The sequence below is a fragment of the Melozone crissalis genome, unplaced genomic scaffold (assembly GCF_028551555.1).
Source record: "Melozone crissalis strain CALT ecotype California unplaced genomic scaffold, PUWL_Pcris_2 ptg000013l_1, whole genome shotgun sequence".
NCBI lineage: Eukaryota > Metazoa > Chordata > Aves > Passeriformes > Passerellidae > Melozone > Melozone crissalis.
In genome coordinates this window covers 59,626,600-59,649,782 of record NW_026535791.1, presented here as the reverse complement: position 1 = coordinate 59,649,782, position 23,183 = coordinate 59,626,600, and the positions used below count along the sequence as shown (strand labels likewise).

Genomic DNA, 23,183 nt, shown 5'->3' with positions numbered 1-23,183 from the left:
TTTCCTTTTTCAGGTTTTTACAACCCCACATCTTCTGACTTTTAAAGCAGGATGGGGAGGGAGGGAGGGAAGGAGGAGAAAAGCTTTTTCATTTTTTGTTGGTAGCCATAGAGCAGCTCTAAACTGCAATTTTAAAAATTACTGTCAATTTAGTAAATGTTGTATCTGCATGACATTAATTGTTTCTGTTGTGCATTAATACAAGCTGTGCTGTTTAATTTGGAGACCTTACTTCTCTGATGTTCTCATGTATAAGCAGTATTTCTTGTTTCAGGATTTTTTGGGACAAATCTTTGGTCTAAACCATGTTAATGTTTCTTTTTAAAATATGCAATTCTTTACTCTACTGAATAACACACTTAATAGTGTTTGAGAGCTCAGAGAGAGTTTTGCATTCTTGAAATGTATGACTTACTGTAATTACAGTTGCTCATATTCTAAAGCAGGTCGTAAACTTACCTGGAGAGAGAGCAGAACATTTACAGGCAATATTTTACTGCTGACAGCTTAAAAGTTTGTTTATGCTAATCACTTCATAAATAGTGAGCAGTACACCACTGGTGACTTACCCAGCAGTTTTGCAAGTGAAGAAAATTTCTGCTTGATGTTAAAGAAAATGACATTACAAAAATATATTTGTAAAGCACTAAGTACCCGCTGGTTTCTTTAACAACTTAAGAAATACTCAAGCTTAGTTGTTGTAATGATATATATGGCTAGTTAATATTTGCTGGTTTGAAAGCCTGTGAATGTCATTAAAGTCTATCTGTCTAGCTTTGCTTTTAGTGACTAGAGGAGGTATTCAGATGTATCACTTTATTGAAAGTTGAGCTGTATGAAAATGTAGAAGTTTAATTTCCTTTCCTTGAAAAAATTTAACTTTTTTGGTTGTTTTTTTTTTTTTAATACAAAGAATGTGTACTAAAAGGGATTCCAACTCGGATCAAATTTCTTGTCAGAACACCAACTGATTATGTATTTGTGTGCATAAATGAAAGAATACCTGATTTTTAATGTTTGGTTCAAAGTCATAAATGTGTAATGTTAAATAATACTGAGTTTATAAATAGGAGGCTTTTGTTACATTTTCTAAAGTTCTGATACATTTGTGCAATTTTTTCTTCCTTTAGCCTTTGAGATCTTACTTTTCCATAATGATGCCACAGTGTGCACTGAGAGGTAAACTGACTATCTCTATTACAGAAATAAGGAAGTGTGCTGTTGTGTCTTCAAGTATACTGGATGAGTCTATATGCTGGGCAGTTTGCTGGAAATTATTTTTAAGTATTGCAAATTTTATTTAATACTGTATATTATTTTAAAAATCCTTTTAAGTTTTACTCTCCTTGTTTGCCTCTTTTCCGCCCCTTAAAGACTTTTAGAAATGGTATGAAGCAGGGTTTTATTTAAGAGACAACAGATGAGTAGACAGATGATTAGGTTTAAGGAAAAGATGTTCCAGGTTCATGAAGGATGGCTTTGAAGTAATGCAGTTGGGTCCCCCTGGTTTGGGAGGTGACTGGAGCCTGTAGGTGCTCATTCCCCATGTGTGGAGCTGCTGGGCTGTGTCCATGGGGAGGCTGCACATGGGGAGGTCCTTCCTTTCCTTGGGGGGCTCTGCAGCGCTGGCAGTGGCAGACAGCAGGGAGGAGAGGAGCAGGGAGCGTGGCCAGCAGTTGGAGCTGATGTCTCTTGTGTTTCTAAATGTAATAGTGCATGAATGCTAATGGGGAAAGCAAATGTAGGACTTGTACAAATGACAGCATTGGCAGGGGAAGTATTTCTTAGCTTACACTGTACCTATTTTCTGTCTGTAACTGGTTTTGCTGTTCGAACTATGTGTAATTCTTTTTCACCCTTGCATATGGAATTTTAATCTTGAAGCGTTTGTAGAATAAAAAAGGGGCAAATACAACCCCTCGTTCACATTAAGCCTGAAAAATGGCTGCCTTTATTTCAAGCTAAAACTGAGAAGTTCATTGGTGCTTCCAAGTGGCTGTTTTGTTAGATTCCTCCTCAGTGCAGTGTATCTATGTAAAAGAATAGTCTCAGTCCTTATCTAGCAGAGATTGCCCATTGATGACTGTCCCACCCATGAAGATGCCAATGGTGAGGTCTAAGTTACTGCATCTGTACCACTGGTAGGGTCAAAAAAGCTAATGGGCTCTAAAATTGCTGGCTCTTGTCCTGCCTTAGATGCAGAGTCATTGAGAGAAAAACCTGAATCTTCTTTGTGCAGACTGAACCCACAGTCTCCTCTTTGCTTAGGCTTCTTTTAAATGTTACATTTATCTCCATAGTTCTGTTGTGTGTTTTTATGAGCAGGCATGCTGTCAAGATAAACTTGCACTGGGAGTCCCTAGATATGCAAACATTTTTTTTTCAGGACATTTGGCTTACTTGGATGCCTGGCAAACAGAAGGATAATGGAGATGCATGGCAGGCAAAAGAAGGAACAATTTTGACATTTTCTGTAGAATGCTACCTTCTTGGAAATGCAGCAATGCATGCCCTTTGAATAATTCTTCCAAAATAGAAAGAGAAAAGTTAGGCAGGAAAAATGTTTTCCACCCTGTTTTCTGACACCTGGCATTATGTACTAGCAATGCAGAGAAGGTAAAGACTTAGGCTTGTCTACTAATATAATGCTTTCTGACAAAGGGCTTGCACAGTGGGAGGTGCCTAGTACAAGTGATTTGAGGATTAACAATAAAAACTTCAGTAAGGAATTAAAGGCAGATAAATGCTTTCTGTCAGATTTTTTAAAAAGGAATTCATGTAAGGGATGGAAATCAGATAAGACTAAAACTCAGTTTACAGGATGAATTGAGACAGACAGGATGTAAACAATACACTTCAGGAGTGTGGATATCCTTTGAGTGCTCTTTGGATTGAAGATATTTTGATTATTAATCCTAGGTTTGTGGATTTTTTTTCCCCTATTGCTTTTTCCTTAATTTGCAGCAAATGGTTTCTCACTGGATTCTGTACTGACAGTCCGTTAAATACTTTGTTCATTTTCTGTCTGTGATTGACAACCTCTGTGCTCATCTCAGTCTTGATAACTTTGGTTTTCCTTCTGTTGTTTTGTGCACTCTAATGCCTTTGCACTTCAGCCTTGCCATTGCATTTCTTTGTTTGCTCATATATTCCTGACCTTGTTTTGTTTCATTTTTCCCTTTATTTCTAGAAGCTGCTCTATTAATTTCTTAGCCCCATCTTTCTTATTCGGCTTGCTTGCCAAGGCACGTGTACAAGAATCTTGAGATCTGTCCTTGCTCTGTAATTTTACCAGAATGTGCCTGGAGGTGTTTTCCCTGTGTTTGCTGGTGCTTTTCTTCTTTTCTGTGTTGGGTGTGCTGTGGGTTGAGCCAGGCTGGGGATGGTGAGTGTGACACGAGGGGCTCTGCCTTGGTTAGCAAAGGACACAACTGCCTTGCTTAGGGTTTGCCACTTAAGTATGTGAGCTGATGCAAAATAGTTCCTACATCTGCCCCTGCAGAAGAAGTTGCACTTTGTTTCTGGTTGTCCCTGCCCTGTGTTTGAGGGAACTGGTTTAAAGTTTGCTGTGGTTCAGCAACATGTAGTGGTTGTTAGATAGAGGCTCAGAAATGCCGTTCTTGAATGTTTTCTGTGACAAACAGTACAATCAATGGGCTAATTTAATAGCAGCTTTAAATTGAATCCTTAGGTGTAACTGAGTTCTAAGCAGCACCTCTTCGAAACAGTAATATATTGTGTTCCTGCAGTGGGATTTGCCTCATTTCAAACAGCTCTTTCAGAACTTTCAGTTGTCTTATATTTTTAACAGGCTGGTGGGCATGCTGTAAAACAGCCTATCTGGTACAACACAAGCTAATGAAAAGCTGGAATCCTTTTTATGTTCTCACAGACGCTCCGGTTGTGCTAAACTTGATGACTATCACTGCAGGGTTGGAATCTTTATTACTGCACCAAGTGCAATCTGGTACTTGGAACAAAAAGATAAAAACCATTCGCTGTTCTAAAGTAATCTGTAAAAACAGTTACTTTGACTCTGCATCACCTTCCCTGATTTATTACTTGCAGTGGAAAAGCTTTGAATTTTTGGGGGAGTCTGTGAAAGTATAAAGTATTTCAAATTTATTTGATGGCTTAAAAGGATTTCTATTCTTAATCTTGATGATCACTTATGCTATGAATGCTATTGTGTAGCAAAACCTGCTTATTTTATGGTAGTACTCAGTTTTATTTATAACTCCTTTCAAGTCTCAGTCTTGAGTTTTTGTAATAACTGTCCAACATGTTCACAGAAACACACACGTGAAATAAATTCATCAGTCACTGGCATTTAAAAAAACTTTTAATTAGCTTTAGCCATGTTCTTGCACTGTATAAAGTTTTCATCATCCAGTCCATCATCATAGTGCTTTGAAGTTTCTTGAAGTTTCAGAAAAGGATCACAGTTTCAGGAAAATACTCAGCTGTATGATACTTCTCTTTTTATATGTGATATATGAATATTTTAATTTTCTTTTTTGCATGTGAGTAGAAGAGTCAAGAAATTCCAACTGTTTTCAACTGTTACTTCTTTTATGTCACAATGGAAAGATGTAGCTTCTAAAAATGTTACCTTTGACAAAATTATTCATGGCAAGAGTATGCACATATTTAAATTCAAAAAACTCTTCAAGTCTTCAGCGATGTTACTTTGAACCTCATGGAAGTTGCTTGAAAGGAAATTATCCAAGAACATAATTCAGAAATTCGAATGTATTTACCCATTTTTACTTGAAAAGTTAATGGAGAAGGATAATAAACTTGCTGGCTTTGTTGCTTCAAGGCTAGATGCTTGAAATGAGTTTGACTTGAACACAGTCTAAGTTCAAAATACTAGATGCTGGAATAGAAAATCACAGTAAGACACACAAAAAAGAAAGCTTGTTTTTGCTGTTTTACACTAGTTTAACCAATCTGTCCCTTCCATTTTCTAAACCCTACAAGAATGTGGCTCAGTGCTTTTATCTGCAGTTAGCATTTCCCTAACACTTCTCTGTGTGCTGTTACAAGTCTGTTACAAATCATAGGGCTGGGCTATCACTGAGCGCTGGGGCCTTATACAGATTTTTCACATTAGTGTTTTGTTCCCTCTTCAGCTGTAGTTGTGCAAGATAATGTGTTTTACCCAGAGGTATTGAAGTTGGTGATTGTTTAACTCTGTGCAAGTGAGGCAGGGTGAGTAGGTTATGTATGAAGAGTCTTCCATTTTTCAGTAATATTTCTTGGGGGTGAAAAGGAATAAAGCACATTTTATATCTTTCTTTGTTTTAGAAATCCACAGAAAATGCAAATCATTAGAGAATGAACTCTAAACAAGGAAATGAAAGTTTGCATTTGGTATTTTTACTACTTTTATTTAACTGTTGTTTCCACGCTACTCTCCTACAGATAGTTAAACACTTGCAATTTAAAACCAGCAAGATAATGATATACCATGCAAAAAAATCATCCTTTCCAAAAAAAGAAAACCCAAATGCCAACAACAACCTCCCCCCCTAACTTGTTGTATTATTGCTCCACAGGAAACTGTTGTGCTGAAAGGAAGAATTAACTGGTCTTTCAACTTCAGCCTTTTTATTGTGAGAGGGGAGATCACAGAAGTGTTACCATGGGGAGAACAGCAGCGAAAGGTAAGGCCTGGTAGCTTTAATCCAAGAGGAAAGAAAGTGGGGAACCTGTTAAATTCTCTTTTTGGATCTGGTGGAATACAACATGACAATTTGCCATACTGTTAGATTAAGGAAGACAGTTTGTGATATCTTCTGAACACAGGTAAGTTCAAACTTCACATTGTTTTAGAATACATATGCTGAATTTGGCTGTCTTGAGTTCCACAAGTTTAATGAAAAGAATTCTGTCCTGTGACAGCCTTGAAATCATTACTGCACTCTGAAATTGAGGAATGTGTCTAGATGTGCTGTTAAATAAAATGTAGGGCTTTATTCTGGAGTTGCCTATAATTTAGCAGGATAATAACTAAATAGTACAAAGAATCAAATTTTATCACAATGAATGGCATTAGCAACTGTCTTTGAAGATAAAATGAACATTTTAAAAGAAATTCGTCCACAAGTACACGGTGTACCACAAAGGTGTGATTTCTGCTGTGTCATGTTTGCAGATGTTAATTGTGAGCTCAGAGCTAAAATAGAGAGTGAGGCTTAAGAAGAAACAAGAGTATTTGGGCTGATAAAACAAAAAAAAAATATGAAGAGCAAAAGATTCACTCTCTGAAACCATGTTGTGGCTGCATTGGAAGCTTCCAGATTGGTAGTCGTCCTCCATAAAAGGCTGCTAGCACTTTTGTACTTTCCTTGAGCTTGCCACCTTCACCCCAAGCTGCTTTATGTGCTTGTGTGTTCCCTTGGTAAATAATTGTCTTTTGCTAGAATAGATTTTCAGTAATGGCAGGAGTCATCCATTTAATTGTTGCACCAGGAGTTTATGGAGGAAGTCTGACCCCTTCTCTTGGAGGTTTTCTGCATGGCTGTTGTCTAAATATAGTCAAAGAGAGTGGCTGTTCCAAGTAGATGAGGTAAGAATCCCACTAGGGAAGCACAAAAAGAAAGGAAAGGAGAAATTTTCATATTCACTCTGTCTGGATATCCTCAACTGTGTGCACTGAGGCTTGGGGAAAGGTGCTCACAACCCTGTGTAGTGGGGAGTGAGAAGAAGGCCCCTTCCTGAGCAATGGTGAGTCTTGGGCTTGTTTTAGTAAACTTCATTTCAGGGTGAGTAACTGTGTGGCATGGGAAGAGCAAAAGTTTTTGTCATCCAAAGATATTTCACATACATCAGGAAAAGACAAGGGGTTTGTTTGAGAAGAGTGGTATCCTGCCATGTTCTGAGGACCCAGAAGAGCTGAAGACATCAAGATGGCTGAGGGATAGCTGCAGGAGTCTTGAAAGCATGACTGTGAACTTATTTTCCCCACACTGCACAACGGGCAAATAACAAGTCTTAGAAGACAGGACATGCATGTAGCCCACTATTCTGGGATGAAAGTTATTGCTGTTAAAAGACATGATGTTTGCCATCCCTTAGATAAAACAATCATCTAGTTTGCTTAAAAGTTAAGTCTTCTAGAAAGAAGTTGCAAGGTTTTAAAGCTTCTCAGGCAAGAAACAGGAGTTCAGTATGGGAGCTTATAGGAGCAAGTACACATTGGTCACCAGGATTATCTTTGCCCAGAGCTTTCTCTTCCCTTCTCTGATTATTTTTTTTATTTGGTATCAAGTCAGTCAGGATAGCTTTGTCCTTTTTTTTCCCTTTGTCTCTAATTTCTTAAGTGATAGATGTGGTTGCTCTTGCCTGTCTTCTGTTGAGTAATCTTATCAGGAAAATTCTGTGGTTACAGATAGGGTGGGAGTAATGTAAACACATGGAGTTTTGAATCAGTAAGCAGAAAGCACTATGTTAAATAATCTTACTCTAATCTTGGCTTGTATCTAAACCTTTAGCTTATGAAGTGCACTCTAGAAAATAAATTGTTGGTGAACAATAGAGTATGTTGCTTTTAAAATTTTAGTGTATGCTGTACTCTTATCTTGCTGCCCTAAAAGAAAGAAATTTTTCATAGGGTATTTACCCTTTACATGGTATAGGCTAAATATGTATAGATACATAGCAAATATATAAATGCTATGTACTTTTATGTAATACTTTATTTTCAAAACTTTTTTTGAAATAGTTATCCTGTTCTTCACTGTTCTTTTAGAGAACTTAGTAGCATTTGATTAAGTACATTTGATAAAGCAAAATTTCATTCTAGCTCTTGTTTTGGCCAATGATCTAACACATACTGTGTTTTACATTGAGAAATAAACTGAAACTTTTCCCTTTAGAAATGGACAGGGGAAGATAGATGATGAATTAAGCTGACCTATTTTTTTTGTTACCATGAGTTTCAAGACTGTAGGACTAATAAGTCTCTTCTGGCTCCAGCATATAAATAGAGTTCCTATTTTCAAGTCAATTTTTCAGGTTTCAAGGAATTAGCCATTGAATGTGGCTAGGAGCTGAATGTGCAACGGAATGAAAAGAAAATACTCTTTGTACATTTACATTTATTTACTGGTACATATTATGTCATTCATTGCCTCATTTTTTGAGGTTTGACTTCAAAGTTTGACCAAGCTGAGGATCATGTTCAGAGAGAATCATCTTGTTCAGCCCAGTGATTTGAATAATAGCCTTCTGTCTAAATTTTTTTTCTGTGATATTTTTAAACTAAATTTATTAAAATAGAGAATATTAAAATTTCAAATATAGATTGGCATGCATTAAAAAGCTCCATGTGTTTATAAAAGATTTAATATTTAGAAAACTGGTTTTTAATAAAATACTACTTTCTTTATAGTTTTTTTGAAAATAAACCATAATTTTTTATCCAGCCTAACTGCCAGCATTGGAAAAAGCACGCCTGAACAAGGCTGGGAAGTAAAGGCTGTGAATAGTGACTGTGAAATACAGACTGGAGAAAGTTTTCTGGGGTGGCAATAGATAGATACAGGGTTTCTGATGTGGAAACAGGTTGGGAATTCTTCCTGCTAGTAGCTGTGCATCTGTTTAGACAAAACACTCCAGCTTTGTAATGGTATTCCCAGCTTCCCACTGATGAAGGTTGGAATGCATAAAAGCAAGGGGATCCTTTGAAAACAATCTTGCTTTTATTTAGCCTTATTCTTGGGTGCTTCTGCATACGCTGGGTGACATTTATTTGTGTGTTTTAAAGAGGAGATTTCCTACCATCAAAAACAAGTGATGGTGACAGTGCTTTGTGTTTCCTGTGAATGAAAATGCCTCCACCTCAAATGAAATAGTTGTTTAAAATGCTATTGAGAAATCCACTTATTAATATAATAATCTCTTCTTGTAGTTTTCTAATGGCTGATAAGAAAAATACATTGCTGAGAGTGTTTTGTTTCAACTTTCATATTTGTTGTGATATTTTTGAAAGAGGCACTAAAGCTAGCTGGTATAGGGAATAAATAATTCATGTAGTGATTGTCAGCAAGATCACATGTGGTGTCCAGGCTGCACATTTTCACATTCTTTCACCTGTTCTTGATGTCTCTCATCATGAAAAGCTGTCATCTTGTTTTTAATCTGACACTGTTTGGTAGATACTCTTTCATGACACACTTTCCTTTCAAGCTCTGGGTGTTTGCAGGAAGCAGTTATTAGTTCTCTTCTTTCAGTGGAGCTCCACATAAGAGACTTATTGATTTCCTTTTTGGACATAGTCAGATTGGGAAGTTACTTGTTCTGCAAGCTGACAGCCTGATGTCTGCCTTAGTACCATGGCTGTTTGTGGGAAATACTGACCAAGGTTATAGAATGTGGCTAAAGGTCCTGCCAGTAGAAAATTATCTGGATTCAGCTCAAGCCCAAAGAGGCTGGATGAAATATATTTTCATAGGATGTAGGATGGAGAGGGTGAACATTAGCCTTGCATCTTTTCAGTGTTACTGAACTAGTTTTAGCATTATCCCTTCTGAGATTCCCTCAGGTAGTTGTAGGGTTTGTATTTGTATGGGTTAAAGCCCTGCTGCTGAGGAAGTACTGGGGTTAGAGTTCTGTAGGCCCTGTCCCAAATAATTTCAGCAGTTCCATCTGAAGTTGACCTTTGTTAGCATTTTTTTTTTCAGGAATCTATATAATAGAAAATTTTCCAAAGTAAACTTCTTCCAAAAGAAAGAGCACGTAAGTCAAGAAAGAAGATTAAGTCAAGACGTAAACATAGCATTTTTTTCTTTTTCAAAGGACTTGGAGTTCTGCCTGTGTCTGCTTTAGGAGAAAAGGGTGGTATTTTTGCAGTGTATTTTGAGCAGTTATGTAAGCTGTGCATTGATTTTGTAGGACTGTGAAGTCTGGATTATTCTTGGAAGGTGTTATGGTCCTTTGTACACTCATAGGCCTTAATGACCCTGACTCCCCTGGGGCCTCCACCTGCCCTGCCCAGGACCCCATGTCAGCCCCTGCCCCAGTGGTGCTGCAGCAGGGCCAGTCTCCAGATCACCACAGCCCTGGCCCCATGCCCCCTGCCAGCCCCAGCCTGTCTCCTGGGATGGCCCCCAGTGCTGGGGCTGCCCCCAGGGCCACCCCCCAGGAGCTCCTGGACAGGGTGATGGGGTGGCTCTGGATGCTGAGACCCTGCCTGTCCACCCCCAAGGGTGCCCTGGCCATTGCTGTGCTCTGACCAAAGCAGCATCGCAGCCTGCCAAGCACAGAGCCATGTGGATGGCTTAGCCTCTCCTCTCTGAATAGTAGGGCAGGATTTTGGGTCTGGTGGCAGAGGCTTGTCATGACTCAGCTCTTGCATTATGTGGCAATTTCCTGATAATGAAAGATGTGAGATGGAAGTGCTGAACACCACACGTTGCTTGTCAGTATGTTTCATGAAATGCTTCACTTACAGAAAAGAAACACTGTTAGGGCTTAGTCTTTTCTGCAGAACAACTCGTTGTATTTCAAGTGTTTCTGTCACCAAATGCTTCACATTCTAGGTCAGGAGTGCTTTGCTTTCAAGAGCAGGCCAATCAGTAGCTGTAGACTTAAAAGCAAGTGAATACAGCTACTAATAATTGACTACTAATGCAATCTTCAGTAAAAGTAGCCTTCCATTCACCTGTACCAGTTCAGGCTCAGTGGGGTAACCCAAGGTGTGAGCTAGGCACAAGCCTAACTAGAGGAGCAGCCCCATTCCCAGTAGTGAGGCATTTGCAGACCAAGAGTGTTATTCTCCAATGCAGATCTTGGTAAAAACAAAAAAGATTTTTAGATCTGAGAATGTGCTTGCATTTTTGTTGTGAGGTCAATATTGTGTTTGAATTGCACTCAAGTCCAGGAGTGTCAAAAGCCGGTCACCAAACAATGTATTTTAAAAGGAATGAGTGGAACTGTCTCTCTCAGTCTTCTGCATTATAGCTGCCCAGCTCTCCTGCATCTCTCATGCATGCTGAAATCCATCAAAAATGAAATATGGCAGACCCCTGAGTGTGTGCCAAGATTAATGACAGAGAAGGTAGATTCTTCTGAGTGATTCTTTAAAATAACTGATGAGTGCTGAGATAGCTGCTTTGAGTATTTGAGAATTTTATATTGAGAATATTGAGTATTAAAGAATCTCAATATAGAATGAAATCTTTAACTCAGAAATATGGTTTTAGGATGGGTTTGGTTTTTTTCCTTGTTTCTCAGTTCACAGTGATCTGTCTATAACCAGATGTATAAAGATATCCAGGATCTCAAATTTTGTGTAGGTTGAAGTAAAACTGTTTAAAAATAGGACAGCATTGCTGTCTGTGGAGTTGATATTCTATATTCTGCAACTAGATTTATTTTAACAATTGATATAAAGTAGTCAAAAGCTCTTCTTTTTCATGCTGTACTTTTCAATATACTTTGAAGGGAAAATAGTGTGGTGATTAAATTTACATACCTTTTTGATTATGTACTGAACTGAATAAAATAAAGTCAACAAGATATTCTGTATTGTTTGAAAGCATTCTGTGCTATGCTGGACATAGTTATGATGTGAATATTACATTTATTATGTAATGGAATCTTGTCTTTTAGATTCAAAGAATATTAGAAAAGAGAAAGATGGAAAGAATCAGCAGGCAAACAACCCATCTTTAAAAAGTGGTAGGTATTGCAGCTGTCAGGTTCTTAGTTAAGGAACTCTAAAAGAAAAAGTGTGTGTTTGGATTGCACTATTTTCTGACTTCTTTTCCTTTTTGGAATCTCTTGGGTTATTATGGTGGGTAGTTAAAAACATACCTTTGCTTTTGTCTATTAGGAAAGTATGTTTTGATATAGAAAGTGATGGTTGCAGCTGCTTGAGTTGAACCTGCTAGTTTTACTAGCCAAATAAGTACTCTTTGTATGTATAAACAAAGATGCTGTGTAAACTTTATTATTTTTGAACTGATACTGATTTGTTTGTTCTTCTCCTCATGTATTTCTCAGTCTCATGTGTTTTCTGCTGCAGTTACCTTCTGTTTCCTTACTGCGTTTCCTGGTGCCAAAAGAAGGATTTTCAGTTTAATAGTCTTGAGTTTTTAGGATTGCGAACTGGATTAAATTGCCTGGGATTCTACTTTTACTTTAAGTAATTGATGTGCCAGCAGAATTTGTGGGTTTTTTTTAGAAAACAGAGGAAAAGTACACACTTACCAGAAATGATGCAGATTTTTAGCTAACTTAGCCTCTCCTGTGCACAGCAGGTGCCATAAGGCAGTGTATACATGAGGTTGCTGTCAGGGTAGCTTCTGTGGTGGGCTGCAGTGAGACAACAGCAACATCCTTAGATATGCTTTGCATGTTCACGTTGTTTGTTTGAATTTGGACAGTAAGAAATGTCATGAGTAGTATTGACTACAGCACAAAATCTTTTCAGGAGTTCTTGAAAAAATGACACTGAATTATTTAAACTCCCACTCTGCTCACCTTTCTGTGCTTTCTGACTCCTGATAGATGATCTGGTTCTTCTTGGCTGCCAGTGGAGACAAGTAGCATAGTCAGTGATCAAACATGCCAGGATACATTGGCTGGGTAATTGAGGTAGTGACTTTGCATAAAAGATACAATACCACTCATAGTGCAGCCTTCAGCTGTTACATTTGCCAGAGCTAATTTTTTCATTTATTGGGATTTTGGCCATCACAGAATGGGTGAGGTTGGAAGCAACCACTGGAGGTCATCTTGGTCCAACCTGCTGCTCAAGCAGGATCCCCTAGAGCACATTCCTTGGGATTGTGTCCAGAAAACTCTTGAGTATCTCCAGAGGAGGAGAATCCACAACCAGTGCAGGCAACCTGTCATCTTTATTTGTCCCTGTTACTTTGAGCCAGAAAAGGACGCATATTTGTCTTTTTCCTTCTTCTGCAGTGTAAAAGGAGTTCCAGCCAAACTGGACTCAGTGTGTCTGTTTTAAATAATGTTGTCTGACATGACAGAGTGCTGTAGACACCCCTCACCAGCAAAGTGCTCTTCATATGTGGATAAGATAACAATATTTCATGAGTCACTGAAAAATGTCCCTGCCTCCTCCTGCAAAGTCTTGAAAAAGCTTTGTGAGAGAAGCAGTGCTAAGCAGACAAGTCTAGTTCTGTGTTCTGGACTTGGTCTGTGCTGTTAGCCTAGTGTCTGGGAACTGAACTGCCTCATGAAATCTAGGCTCAGCTTTGTCAGACAGAGAGGAGTAAGATCTCTGATTTTCTACAGATGAAATAATTTTTATTCTGTGTTGTTGCTTGTTGGTGGCAAAGGAGCAGAAGGAGCCTCTTGAGCTAGATGAAGATGCCATACTATGCTTTGGGTTAGCAGCTAGGAAGTCTCCAGAGTTTCCAGGGCAATGTGTGATAGGAAAAGTCAAAGAGGAGATACAGAGGTGTGAGAAGAACGGGTTAAAAAAAAATAGACTGAAGTGAGTAGAGAAAGATATGAGGAGGAGAAAAATTTTAATTGAAGGATCACAACATACAGAAAGAGGTACAAGGTATAAAGCGGAATATGAAATACCTTACACCTAAACTGCTACATTTTCAAGAGTATGTGAACAAAAATTATAAGGAAATCTCATCTTTGAAGAGGAAAGATGATGGCATGAAGACTAGAAAAGAGGCATCTCCATGTCCAGTCTCAGATGGGTGCCAAGGGAACCTAGGGGTGATCTGAGAAGACCCGTGTTCCATCTGCCCAAACAGTGTTTAGGCTATGGTGATACTGTATTATATTAACCTGAAAAAAACCAGGACCTTAAATTCTACCAATCTGCAAGTGACAATTCGTAGTTTAAATCGTCAATTAAAATTTTGTAAAAATTTGACTTTCACTAAACTGAAGAATTACATATGGTGAAAAAAGATGGGGAGCACTTCAATAAACCAGGCATTCGCTTATTCATGGCAGCAGATGTGACACCTTCAGGGGTGCTGAGGCCGGGGACTGATGTCACAAGGAGACTTCTCACTGCTCTTGGAGAACTTGTAGTGATTGAGGAAGTTTCACCATGGCTGGAAAAGGTCAAATAGTGCACACTGTCAAGAAGGACAAGATGGGAGCACCTGGGGAATTACAGGCTGGCCTGTCCAATCTAAGTCTTCAGGAAGACTATAAAGAAAATATTTCTGGAAACCATTTCCAAACAAATAAAGGACAACAGTGAGGTTAGGAACAGAGGAGGTAGATTTGTCAAGTGTGTGAACTGTGCATGACTGATTGCCTTTTGTGCTTAGTTACTCTGGAAACAAGGAAAAGCAATGGATGTTGTTCATGTCTACTTTAGCAAAGCTTTCTGTACAGTTTCTGTGGCGTCCTTTCAGCCAAACTGGTGAGATGTGGTTTGGATATATGGATGAAAAATTGACTGGACTGTCAAGCTGTGCAAGGACCACTTGTCAGAGGGTAGCTAGTGGCATTTCTTAGAGGTCACTAAGAGGTCAGTATTTGGGCTGATGCTGTTTAAGGCCTTACTGTCAGATGGGGACAATTGTACAGAACACACTGCCAGAGCAGTTTGTGGGCAACATCCGATGGGGAGGAGTAGGCAGTAGGCTGGAAGGCAGGACTGCCTTCAGATGGACTTGCCGGTGCTGGGGAAATGGAATGGCAGGACCGGTGAGTGCAGAGTCCTTCTCGGCCGCGGGCAGAGCGGAGCCCTGAGGCAGCCCGGGCAGGCAGGAATCAGCGGGAGAGGCCCCGAGCCCTGAGACAGCCCGGGCGGGCAGGAATTCTGCGGGAGAGGCCCCGAGCCCGCGGGCAGAGCGGAGCCCTGAGGCAGCCCGGGCGGGCAGGAATTCAGCGGGAGAGGCCCTGAGCCCGCGGGCACAGCGAAGCGTGGGCCAGCAGCGAGCTCGTGTGGCCGAAGAGCTCCACTGCAAAGGGATCCTGCCGGAGGAGGCGTTCGCTGCTGCGGGGAATTTGGGAGGCTCTCTCTGGAGAGCTGTACTCAGTTTTGAGCTGCGCAGTACAAGGAAGGCACTGCTGTACTGAAGTAGGCTGGCTTGAGTTCCTGCAAAAAAAATGAAGGAGCCAGAACACAAAAAACTCGTACTGAAACCAGAAGAAATGGTTTCTTTTCAGCTAAAAGAAAAGAAAGCTTATGGGAGAAGATCATGGAAAAGGGCCAGAGCCAGGCTCCTGTCAGAGCCAGTGTGGAAGGAGAAGTGACAAATACTGGCTGGAACATAAGAAATTCCTCCTTGATGAGGAAATCTTCACACTGAGTCTGATGGAACTCTGAAGGAGCAGGAAGCTGAGCTGGAGACCTCCTGAGGTCCCTTCTAGCTTGAGTAAATTTGGGATTGGCAGGTTTGACAAGAAGTGATAGGGTATTGATACAGCATTGAAGAGAGCATCAGGGGTCACTGACCCATGGGTCAGTGCCAGTAATGCAGGCAACTGTGAGATGGACTCAGTCCCTCCATTTTTAAATTAGTCAGGCTTTTTGCCATTGCTGCTTGTTTGGAATCACTATTTAAGAGCCTCCCTCCTATGCAGGTTTTAAACTAATAGTTTTTTTCATTTACAAAAGGCTCTAGTTACCTTCTGGTTTGGGTTTTGTTTCGTTCCATTTCCAGTATATGCTGGTTTGCTCTTCAGCATAAAATTTTCTTTTTCTCTCTAGTTTTCACTTTCCTGGTGGGTTTTTAAACTTGTGGTTGTTGCATAACAGTCTTTTCTTAAGCTGTTTTATTCAGCCTGCAGATTTGAGTGTGAAGAGAAATGCACATTAAATTATTTAGTATGAGCTAATTTTCTTAAGGATTTCTAGTTGTCAGAAGCTGCATATTTTCAGGGCCTTCAGAATCAGAAATATGTATAACACAATTGCTTCTTTACCTGTGTACACTGAGAATACAGAGAAGCTTTCATGTAGATATTTTTTCAATGTGCTTATCTTTCTAGAGCTGCATCTTACATGTTGCAAACATACATGTGTCTCCTGATTCTATAGCTGCAGTAATTAAATGATAATTAGCACCATCTCTGAGAGTTTGGCTCTGATTTAATACAGTGTATCTTCACAGGTGGAGAGCTTCTAATTTTAACTCCAGGACATTTCTGCTTGCTGCAAGAGCTCTTGATAGCCAGGATTTAAAGCAAAGAGCTAGGCAATGTTGTTTTCATCTTGGCTTTATCTGTAGTTGTCTGTTTACCTTCTCTGTCTTTCTAGTAAATGTTCTGTTACCTTTTCTGTCTTTCTAGTAAATATTCTGTTACCTTCTGTGTCTTTCTAGTAAATGTCCCCTTGAAAAAAACAAAACTGTTTCTTTCTCTGTCACCCTGTTTTTGGTCACCCCATGAAATCTACCATCCTGTTATTAAAATTCAGATCACTTGGGAAATGTTACTGTATAATTTTTTGGAGGAGGTGAATGACCATTTGTCCCGGTAAATGCAGTGTCATTGAAGTATCTGTAATTGTACAGTCCTTAACACAATGAGGCTATGCATGACTACAGCTTTTACATCATGTTGGATCTGAGGCAGCTGGGACACAACTGGTGTTTTCTTTTGACTAGATTTAATTATGTAAAATTAGGTACTTTACTAAGGTAAACTCTGGGGATTTTTTGATTTTTTTTTTTTAATCAGAAGGCAACCTGAAGTGGCAGCTTTATTATTGGAGTCCAAGAAGAATTTTTGTAAGATAAAACCTTGCTATCAATTCATAATATTTAATTTTTGCACCCTCCTTGGCTTGTTAATGAAAAGAGCAACAAGTCTGGAGGCTACTTTCTGGGGAAAGCTCTGAAGAGCTATTTCTGCCTTCCTGAAATACAAATATATGCTTAAGTTAATGTATCCTGTGTTTTGTAAGGAATACAAAATCAATTTTACTGTATAAATGTGTGAATAAAATTTTCATTCCAAAATAGGTTGAATTCCAAGATGTTGTGTAAAAATGTCTTTGTTACCAGCCTGCATATATTCCAGACCACCAAATTACAGCTTTTGATATGTTACTGACCTCTCACATTGCTGACAAGCACATGGCATTTGCAGTGGCAAGGACAAAGGACTCATACACTTCTGAGTCTGTTTCACCAAAACCCAGCACCTCAGCAGGCCGAAGGGATGGTTCCCTTTTGCTTGAGGCACTTGATAATGTCAGCTGAGTGCTGTCCTACTGCAGGAAGATTCTGGGTTTGAGCCACCACACATCCTTCAGAGAAGGTATCTGCAAGTGCTGGAAAATGCTGCCATTTTCAGATTGTTTCTTTGCTTCTCCTCTCTCCTGAAAACTGCAGACCTGTATTTAAGTGTCTGTGCCCAGTGGTGTTTTTGGAAGAATTACTGGCACACCTGGAGCAAGCTCTCCATCATCCCCAAGGATTTTGCATTAGGCCTTGTGAGTGGCTGTTGCTGAGCCACTGGGTGGCATCACTGTATCATTTTGGGTTCATCAGTGCTTTATTCTTCAGGAACATCAGAAAGATGCCAGCTGCCCAAACAAGAAAAATAAGTAAACAGCTCACTCAGATAATTTAGTAACAAAAATATTAGCTGTGCCATTGTAGCTGTTCTCTTCCACTTTATATTAAAATAATTAAGATGCTTGCTTGTATCTTTGATGTTAGTACTTCATGTTTTTCCATTCATGCAAAACTGGTAACACTAATTAAATCAAATGCAGAATCCACTTGCCCATACACATAAACAATGACACTACTAACACTGGAAAAAATATCATGATTTTGTTACTTAACATTGCCATAATGTTTACCTATCTATGCCATATTACATGATATTCTACAAAAAGAAACCTTTATGTGACTTCAGGTAAAAAGAGACAAAGATGCAGTTGGAAGGCTGTGCTATCTTCTTGCTTTCTAGTGGATAATGTTCATAACATATATTTCAACAGTATCCCTGTGTCTGTGTTTTTCAATGTATATCATCTCGGTACTCATATGAGGTTATCATATCAACCCTGCTGTTAGGGAGACTATAATATAGCAAGGCTAATGTGATTCATATAAGAATACTTGGGAGATCCTTCTGCAGAGAATTCAGTCTAGATATTCCTAGATAATTTTGCATGTGGAGCACAAGACAAAAGAAGGAAGTTTTATATTGATTTTGCCTATTGTGTGTTCACCCCTGTAAATTAACGTTACTTTTGAAGCTCCTTCAAGGTCTGTATGTATTTCAAAGGTGGAGTTTTCATTTGAGAACGATTCTGCTCTTGAAAAAAATGTATTCTACAAGATAGTTGGGTTTTCTGTCCCTTTCTTTCCTCAAATTTTCACTTAATGTAAATTCTTTTTTTTTTTTTGTAAGTGTGTATATGTATTTTTTTATCTTGTGTCTTCCAGAACAGTTTAATTGGGATGATTATCTGAAAGAGACTGAATCAGTAGCTGCCCCTCTGCATTGTTTCAGACAGGTATGCCAGATACTATTTTGCAAGTGTGTGTCTATTGTATGCCTGCTACAGGGTGATCCTAGAAAAACTTTCACATTTAGACTGCTTGCAGACTTCCCATTTGACTGCTTTTGATCTGTAGTTATCAGTAGCTCACAGTTTTGGCAGTTACTAGCTACGGAAGTTTTTTCATTCTTGGTTTCTGCCTCAAGCCAAATTTTGAGGGTTTCATTAAAATTGTTTCTTTGAACTCTGTTTTCCCTTAAAAAAAAAAAGACTAGCTAATGAAAACAGATAGCCTTGTCAGTGTTTAAAAATGTTTTCTACTTTTTTCAATAATCTTAGCGCTACCATGGTTTTATTGAGAATTAAAAAGTTGGCTGATTGTCAGAGGAGTCTTTGCCCCATTTTTGAAATTTCTTTCAATTCTGTCTAGCTATGAGATTTGTGTGTAGTAGAGTTCAGTCACCACTTTTTTCCTGGGTCTCTAATATGTTTAATTTTGTCTCTTTCTGAACAGAGTGCTTTCTACTTAGGGGTAACAGTACAAAAATATAAAAAAACAATCAAGTGGAATATATGGGAATACAAAGAAAATTCTGGATTTATGATGAAGGGGGTTTAATGTACTATTTTGTATTACTCTATATCCTACAAGTTTGATTCCCCCTCCTGATGGTTTAGTATGTATGTGTAGATGCAATTTAAATCTATCATCTTGTGCAAGCTAGTGACCTCCAGTTGTTCAGCCCTCTGGAGACTGAGTTGATCTCTTTAGGCATCCTTCTGTCTGTTTTCTCAAGCTGAGGTGTATCTTGTCTGTGTAAAGTTAAATAGCATTCATTTTGGTCTGTGTGCCCTCACTGTGTTAGGAAGATAGTTGCTAAGGAATTGGATTGTTCAGGTTCATAGAAGTGCAATAGGTGTGACAGGCAGTGCATGTCTAGTTGAGTGGCTCGGGCATGTTCTGAAATTGTTTTGTAGGGTCTGTTGGTGGTCTGATTGTACTGTAAGTGATACTGGCCTCCAGTGGGGGCCCACATAAAAAGCAGCACGAATTGAATGTCTGAGAAGGAGAAGAACCATCACTCAGTGAGTCTGAAGCAGTTGCAGGAATGGAGAATTAGGAGAGAGAAACACAGGTGGTAGCATTTCCTCATGCTAGATCTTGAATCTCAGCTTGCTCTTTGCAGATGAGGATGAAGGCCAAAGAGCCCCTCTCATGCTGCTTTCAGAGAGAGGTGGCTAAAAACACTGCCATCCATAGCTCTGAGTGGAGCTGCAGAAATTCATTTCACAGGATGTGTTTTTCACAAGGCAGATACCTCAGACTCCTCCTGGGTAGAGGCAGAGGGTGGTGTGTTGTCCCTGGATCTTTCTGAGGTTAATGTCATACTCACAGACCATAAACCACCATGACCAGAGTCTGTGCTCCCAAGAAGTGGAACTACTGCAGAAAGCTGCTCAAAAGCCTTTCCATGTGCCTTTCTTGCATCTTCCTCTCCCCTAGTAATACTCAAGAAGTCGGACCTGAGCAACCAATGCCTTGAATAGAGGTGCTTAGGTGACATGCATTGACAGAGATAAATCCAAGTGACCTGGATTGCTTAAGTAGTGTGTGAGTTGAAAAGAAGAGCTTTAATTTATGTGCACAGCAAATTTCAAAACAATTTGCATATGCAGATTTTCATTTTTTCTAAGAGTCGATCTTTAGGTAGAAAGTGACATGCAATGGTGATAGGTCAGAGCTAGATCCTCTCACTACATAATGTTTGCAGATTTTAGAACCTAAAGTACTTGTGCTTTGCCTAGGACTAATTTGACTTTTATTGGGTTACACATGAATTGTGCATGTCATTCTTACTCTGTGTAATGCAAAGAAATACACTGCTGTGGCTAGCCAGAAAATAAAGTGCAGTGAGAAAATTAATTTGACAATTACATCCAGAATTTGTGACCTGTGGGAATTTTAAAAGTTTAACTTTTGTAGTAATTAAAAATTACCTGGGGAACAATAAATTAAAGTCTCTACCATAAATTAAGACACAGACAGATAATGGAAATTGACTAAAGTATTTATCTTAATTTAGGAGGTATTTTATCTGTTGCTTTAAGTTGTTTTTAATAACTACTTAAAATTTCAATGCACTTCATATTCCTTTTTCTTGCCCTAAAACTTTTTCCCGAGCATTTGAAAATTTTAATTGTAAAAGCTCAATCCCTTGTGGTTTGAGCAGAACTTTAAGGAAAGCTCTTACTGAGTGAGGTTTTGTAATTTTATTTAAAGACAAGCTAGCATGGAGGACTTACCTTTTTAGTAGAATGAGTTGTTGTCTTGAGTTGTTGGTATTTCAACAAGCTCACCTTTTCCACAAACAAAGAAACAAACTCCCCACTTTCTCAATATCTGTTGCTTTTCCTGCTTGTGCAAAATAACAGCTTGCCAGGCAATATCCTGAAATTGAATTGCCCTTTAAATTTAATATGCTCGGGCTCCCCTTGCAGCCAGCCTGCTGTCTGAGTTCAGCACTGGCAGATGCTCACTGAATTCTGCTCGCCTCTTTGGCTTTTGGGCTCAGGCTCCTCCAGGGCTCCTGCTGTTGATCTAGGGTGTGTTAGAAATAGTGCACCTGCACAATATAGCAAGTACAGCAAGATGTATTTTAGACATTTAAATGTGGTGGAGAAAAAGTATCACTAACACTTGTTGCAGGAGCAGATTTCTCCTGTCTTTTCCTGTGCCCACAGACAGGTAAGTGCACTTTGTCTGCCTGCTGTGGGATCCCCACCTGGCCTGGTCAGGCAGGCACAAGGGGACAGAGGAGTCCTGTGAGTGTGAGTGCCCATGGTTTTGGGTATTCTAACGTGACTCCTGTATTAGAAGTCAGACTGTGTTAGTCTGGATAGGGTAGCTACTGGGTTTAAATGTCATGGGGAAGGCTGCTTACAGTTCTGGGTGTCTATTCAAAAACCACTTTGTACTGAAGAGTTACTGTAAAGAGTTTCCAGGGTGAGAGAGAATAGTCATCATCTCCTAAGAGAAATTTCAGTGCTTTACTTATTTACATTGTTGAAAAGGTACTGAAAAAGGATCAGTTGTAGCTTTTGGTTTTATTTACTAAAGTGCAAAAATAAATTAAATTATAATGTTGGCCAAAAATTCCATCAATAAAATTTAGGCTGGAAATGAGGAGACAAGTAAAGAGAATAGTGAGAGTCATTCCATCCCAGTTAGTGTTCATACAAAGTTTTAAACATCATTACATGTCATTTGCCTGCAATATGACAGAAGGCAAGTAATCAGACTGTAGTCCAGTCAATCTCTGCCTGTAGTGTGTTGATGCATGAGTAAAAAATACCCTCTTTTGTTCATCTTTAGCATGTGACAAAAAGTTCTTCCTAACAACCAAATTGCATTTGTCACATTTCTTTTCCCTGTGCTAATTAAATTGACATTGCATTGTATGTTTGTGATTATATTCAGTTCTCTGCAAATAAGCACAAGCTACAGTTTTTGTCTTAGCACGGAAGTTTTATGCATCTTTAGGACTGTTTTCTTTCTTAAAAATGTGAACACTAACTCCTTTTTCTGTCTGATTTCTTTGTAATGTAAGCTTTTTTTTATACAGAAGGGTCCAAATTGTGTTTAGGTTTTCAAAGTATTAAAATGAGGGTAATTATTTCTTTTGAATTGGAAGCTAATAAACCTTGTGGTTGGGATTTTCTTTTGCATGTGTCTGTTGGTTTGTGTTTTGGTTTTTTGGGCTTTTTTGAGTTGAATGTCATGTTTCCTAATGTCCTTGTATTCCATTCATTTCGCTCTTGTGTTCATATCTTTTATGAAGATTCCCTTGTTACCCTACTTAGCATCCTTATATTTTTAGAAATCAATCATGCTTATGCAGTTGGTAGGTTATCCAGCTGCCTTTTCTGACTTGCTGCTAGACACTCAAAAGTTTAAAAGCTTCTTCCTATTTATCATTTTTATGCAAAGTGTGGGGGAAATAAAGCTGTCTGTTGAACTGGCTGGTAAATTTAACAATATTAACAACTACAAGAAAAAGTCCTTTACCTTTTATTGTAGTCTAGAATTCCACCTACGAACGATTTCAAAGTCGGCATGAAGCTGGAAGCGCGCGATCCTCGCAACGTCACCTCGGTTTGTATCGCTACGGTCATTGGAATCACCGGTGCCCGGCTAAGGCTGCGCCTCGATGGCAGTGACAACAAAAATGATTTCTGGAGGCTCGTGGATTCCTCAGACATACAGCCCATTGGGACCTGTGAAAAGAAAGGGGGCATGCTGCAGCCTCCACTTGGTAAGTAACAAAGGTGCTGAACAAATGTGTGTGGAGTATTGCTTTCAGAAAGTCAAATTTACCCTTTCATCTTGGCAAATTCAATGGTATGAACAGCTCACCAAAGCATTATTTAATTGAAAAAGAGGTAAGTAAACTAATTCTGGCGAAGTGAATTGTAGCTTTTTCGTATTTTTTCATTCTTCTGACATAAAAATGAGCAATTTTGTTTGTTGTTGGTTTTTCTTAATAGGCCCTTAATATTAAATGTGCCCATTCTGTAAATGTTCCCTCACACACTGCCTGCCTTGTGTGTGTGTACAGTGTTTTGTTGCATGATACCATGCATGCTCCTTTGGGGAGCCCTTGGAAAGAACTGGAGAATGCCAAATTGTCCCTTTACTCTTCATCAGTGCATCCAAGCAGCTCACAAGAGGGCACTGGCTGCTGCAGGCCTGGGAGGCTTC

The 23,183-nt window shown here is 39.1% G+C and overlaps 2 protein-coding genes across 6 annotated transcripts in view; one reads left to right on the top strand and one right to left on the bottom strand.

The window, feature by feature from the left end:
• SCML2 (Scm polycomb group protein like 2) overlaps positions 1-23,183 on the top strand; it is a 71,755-nt gene that overhangs the window by 7,103 nt on the left and 41,469 nt on the right. For 2 of the 5 annotated variants that reach the window (XM_054271365.1, XM_054271364.1), the window contains exons 2-5: positions 5,562-5,669; positions 11,620-11,688; positions 18,369-18,439; positions 22,503-22,737. In XM_054271365.1, the coding sequence (XP_054127340.1) occupies positions 5,648-5,669; positions 11,620-11,688; positions 18,369-18,439; positions 22,503-22,737 (397 nt within the window). In that variant the 5' untranslated portion in view covers positions 5,562-5,647. Of the gene's footprint in view, positions 1-5,561; positions 5,670-11,619; positions 11,689-18,368; positions 18,440-22,502; positions 22,738-23,183 lie in introns of those variants that run through there. The other 3 variants (XM_054271366.1, XM_054271368.1, XM_054271367.1) reach the window with 3 other exon arrangements.
• BEND2 (BEN domain containing 2) overlaps positions 3,420-23,183 on the bottom strand; it is a 250,851-nt gene continuing 231,087 nt past the window's right edge. The window contains exon 13 of the transcript XR_008482817.1: positions 3,420-3,431. The gene's annotated coding sequence lies outside the window, so the exon portion shown is untranslated. The remainder of the gene's footprint in view (positions 3,432-23,183) is intronic.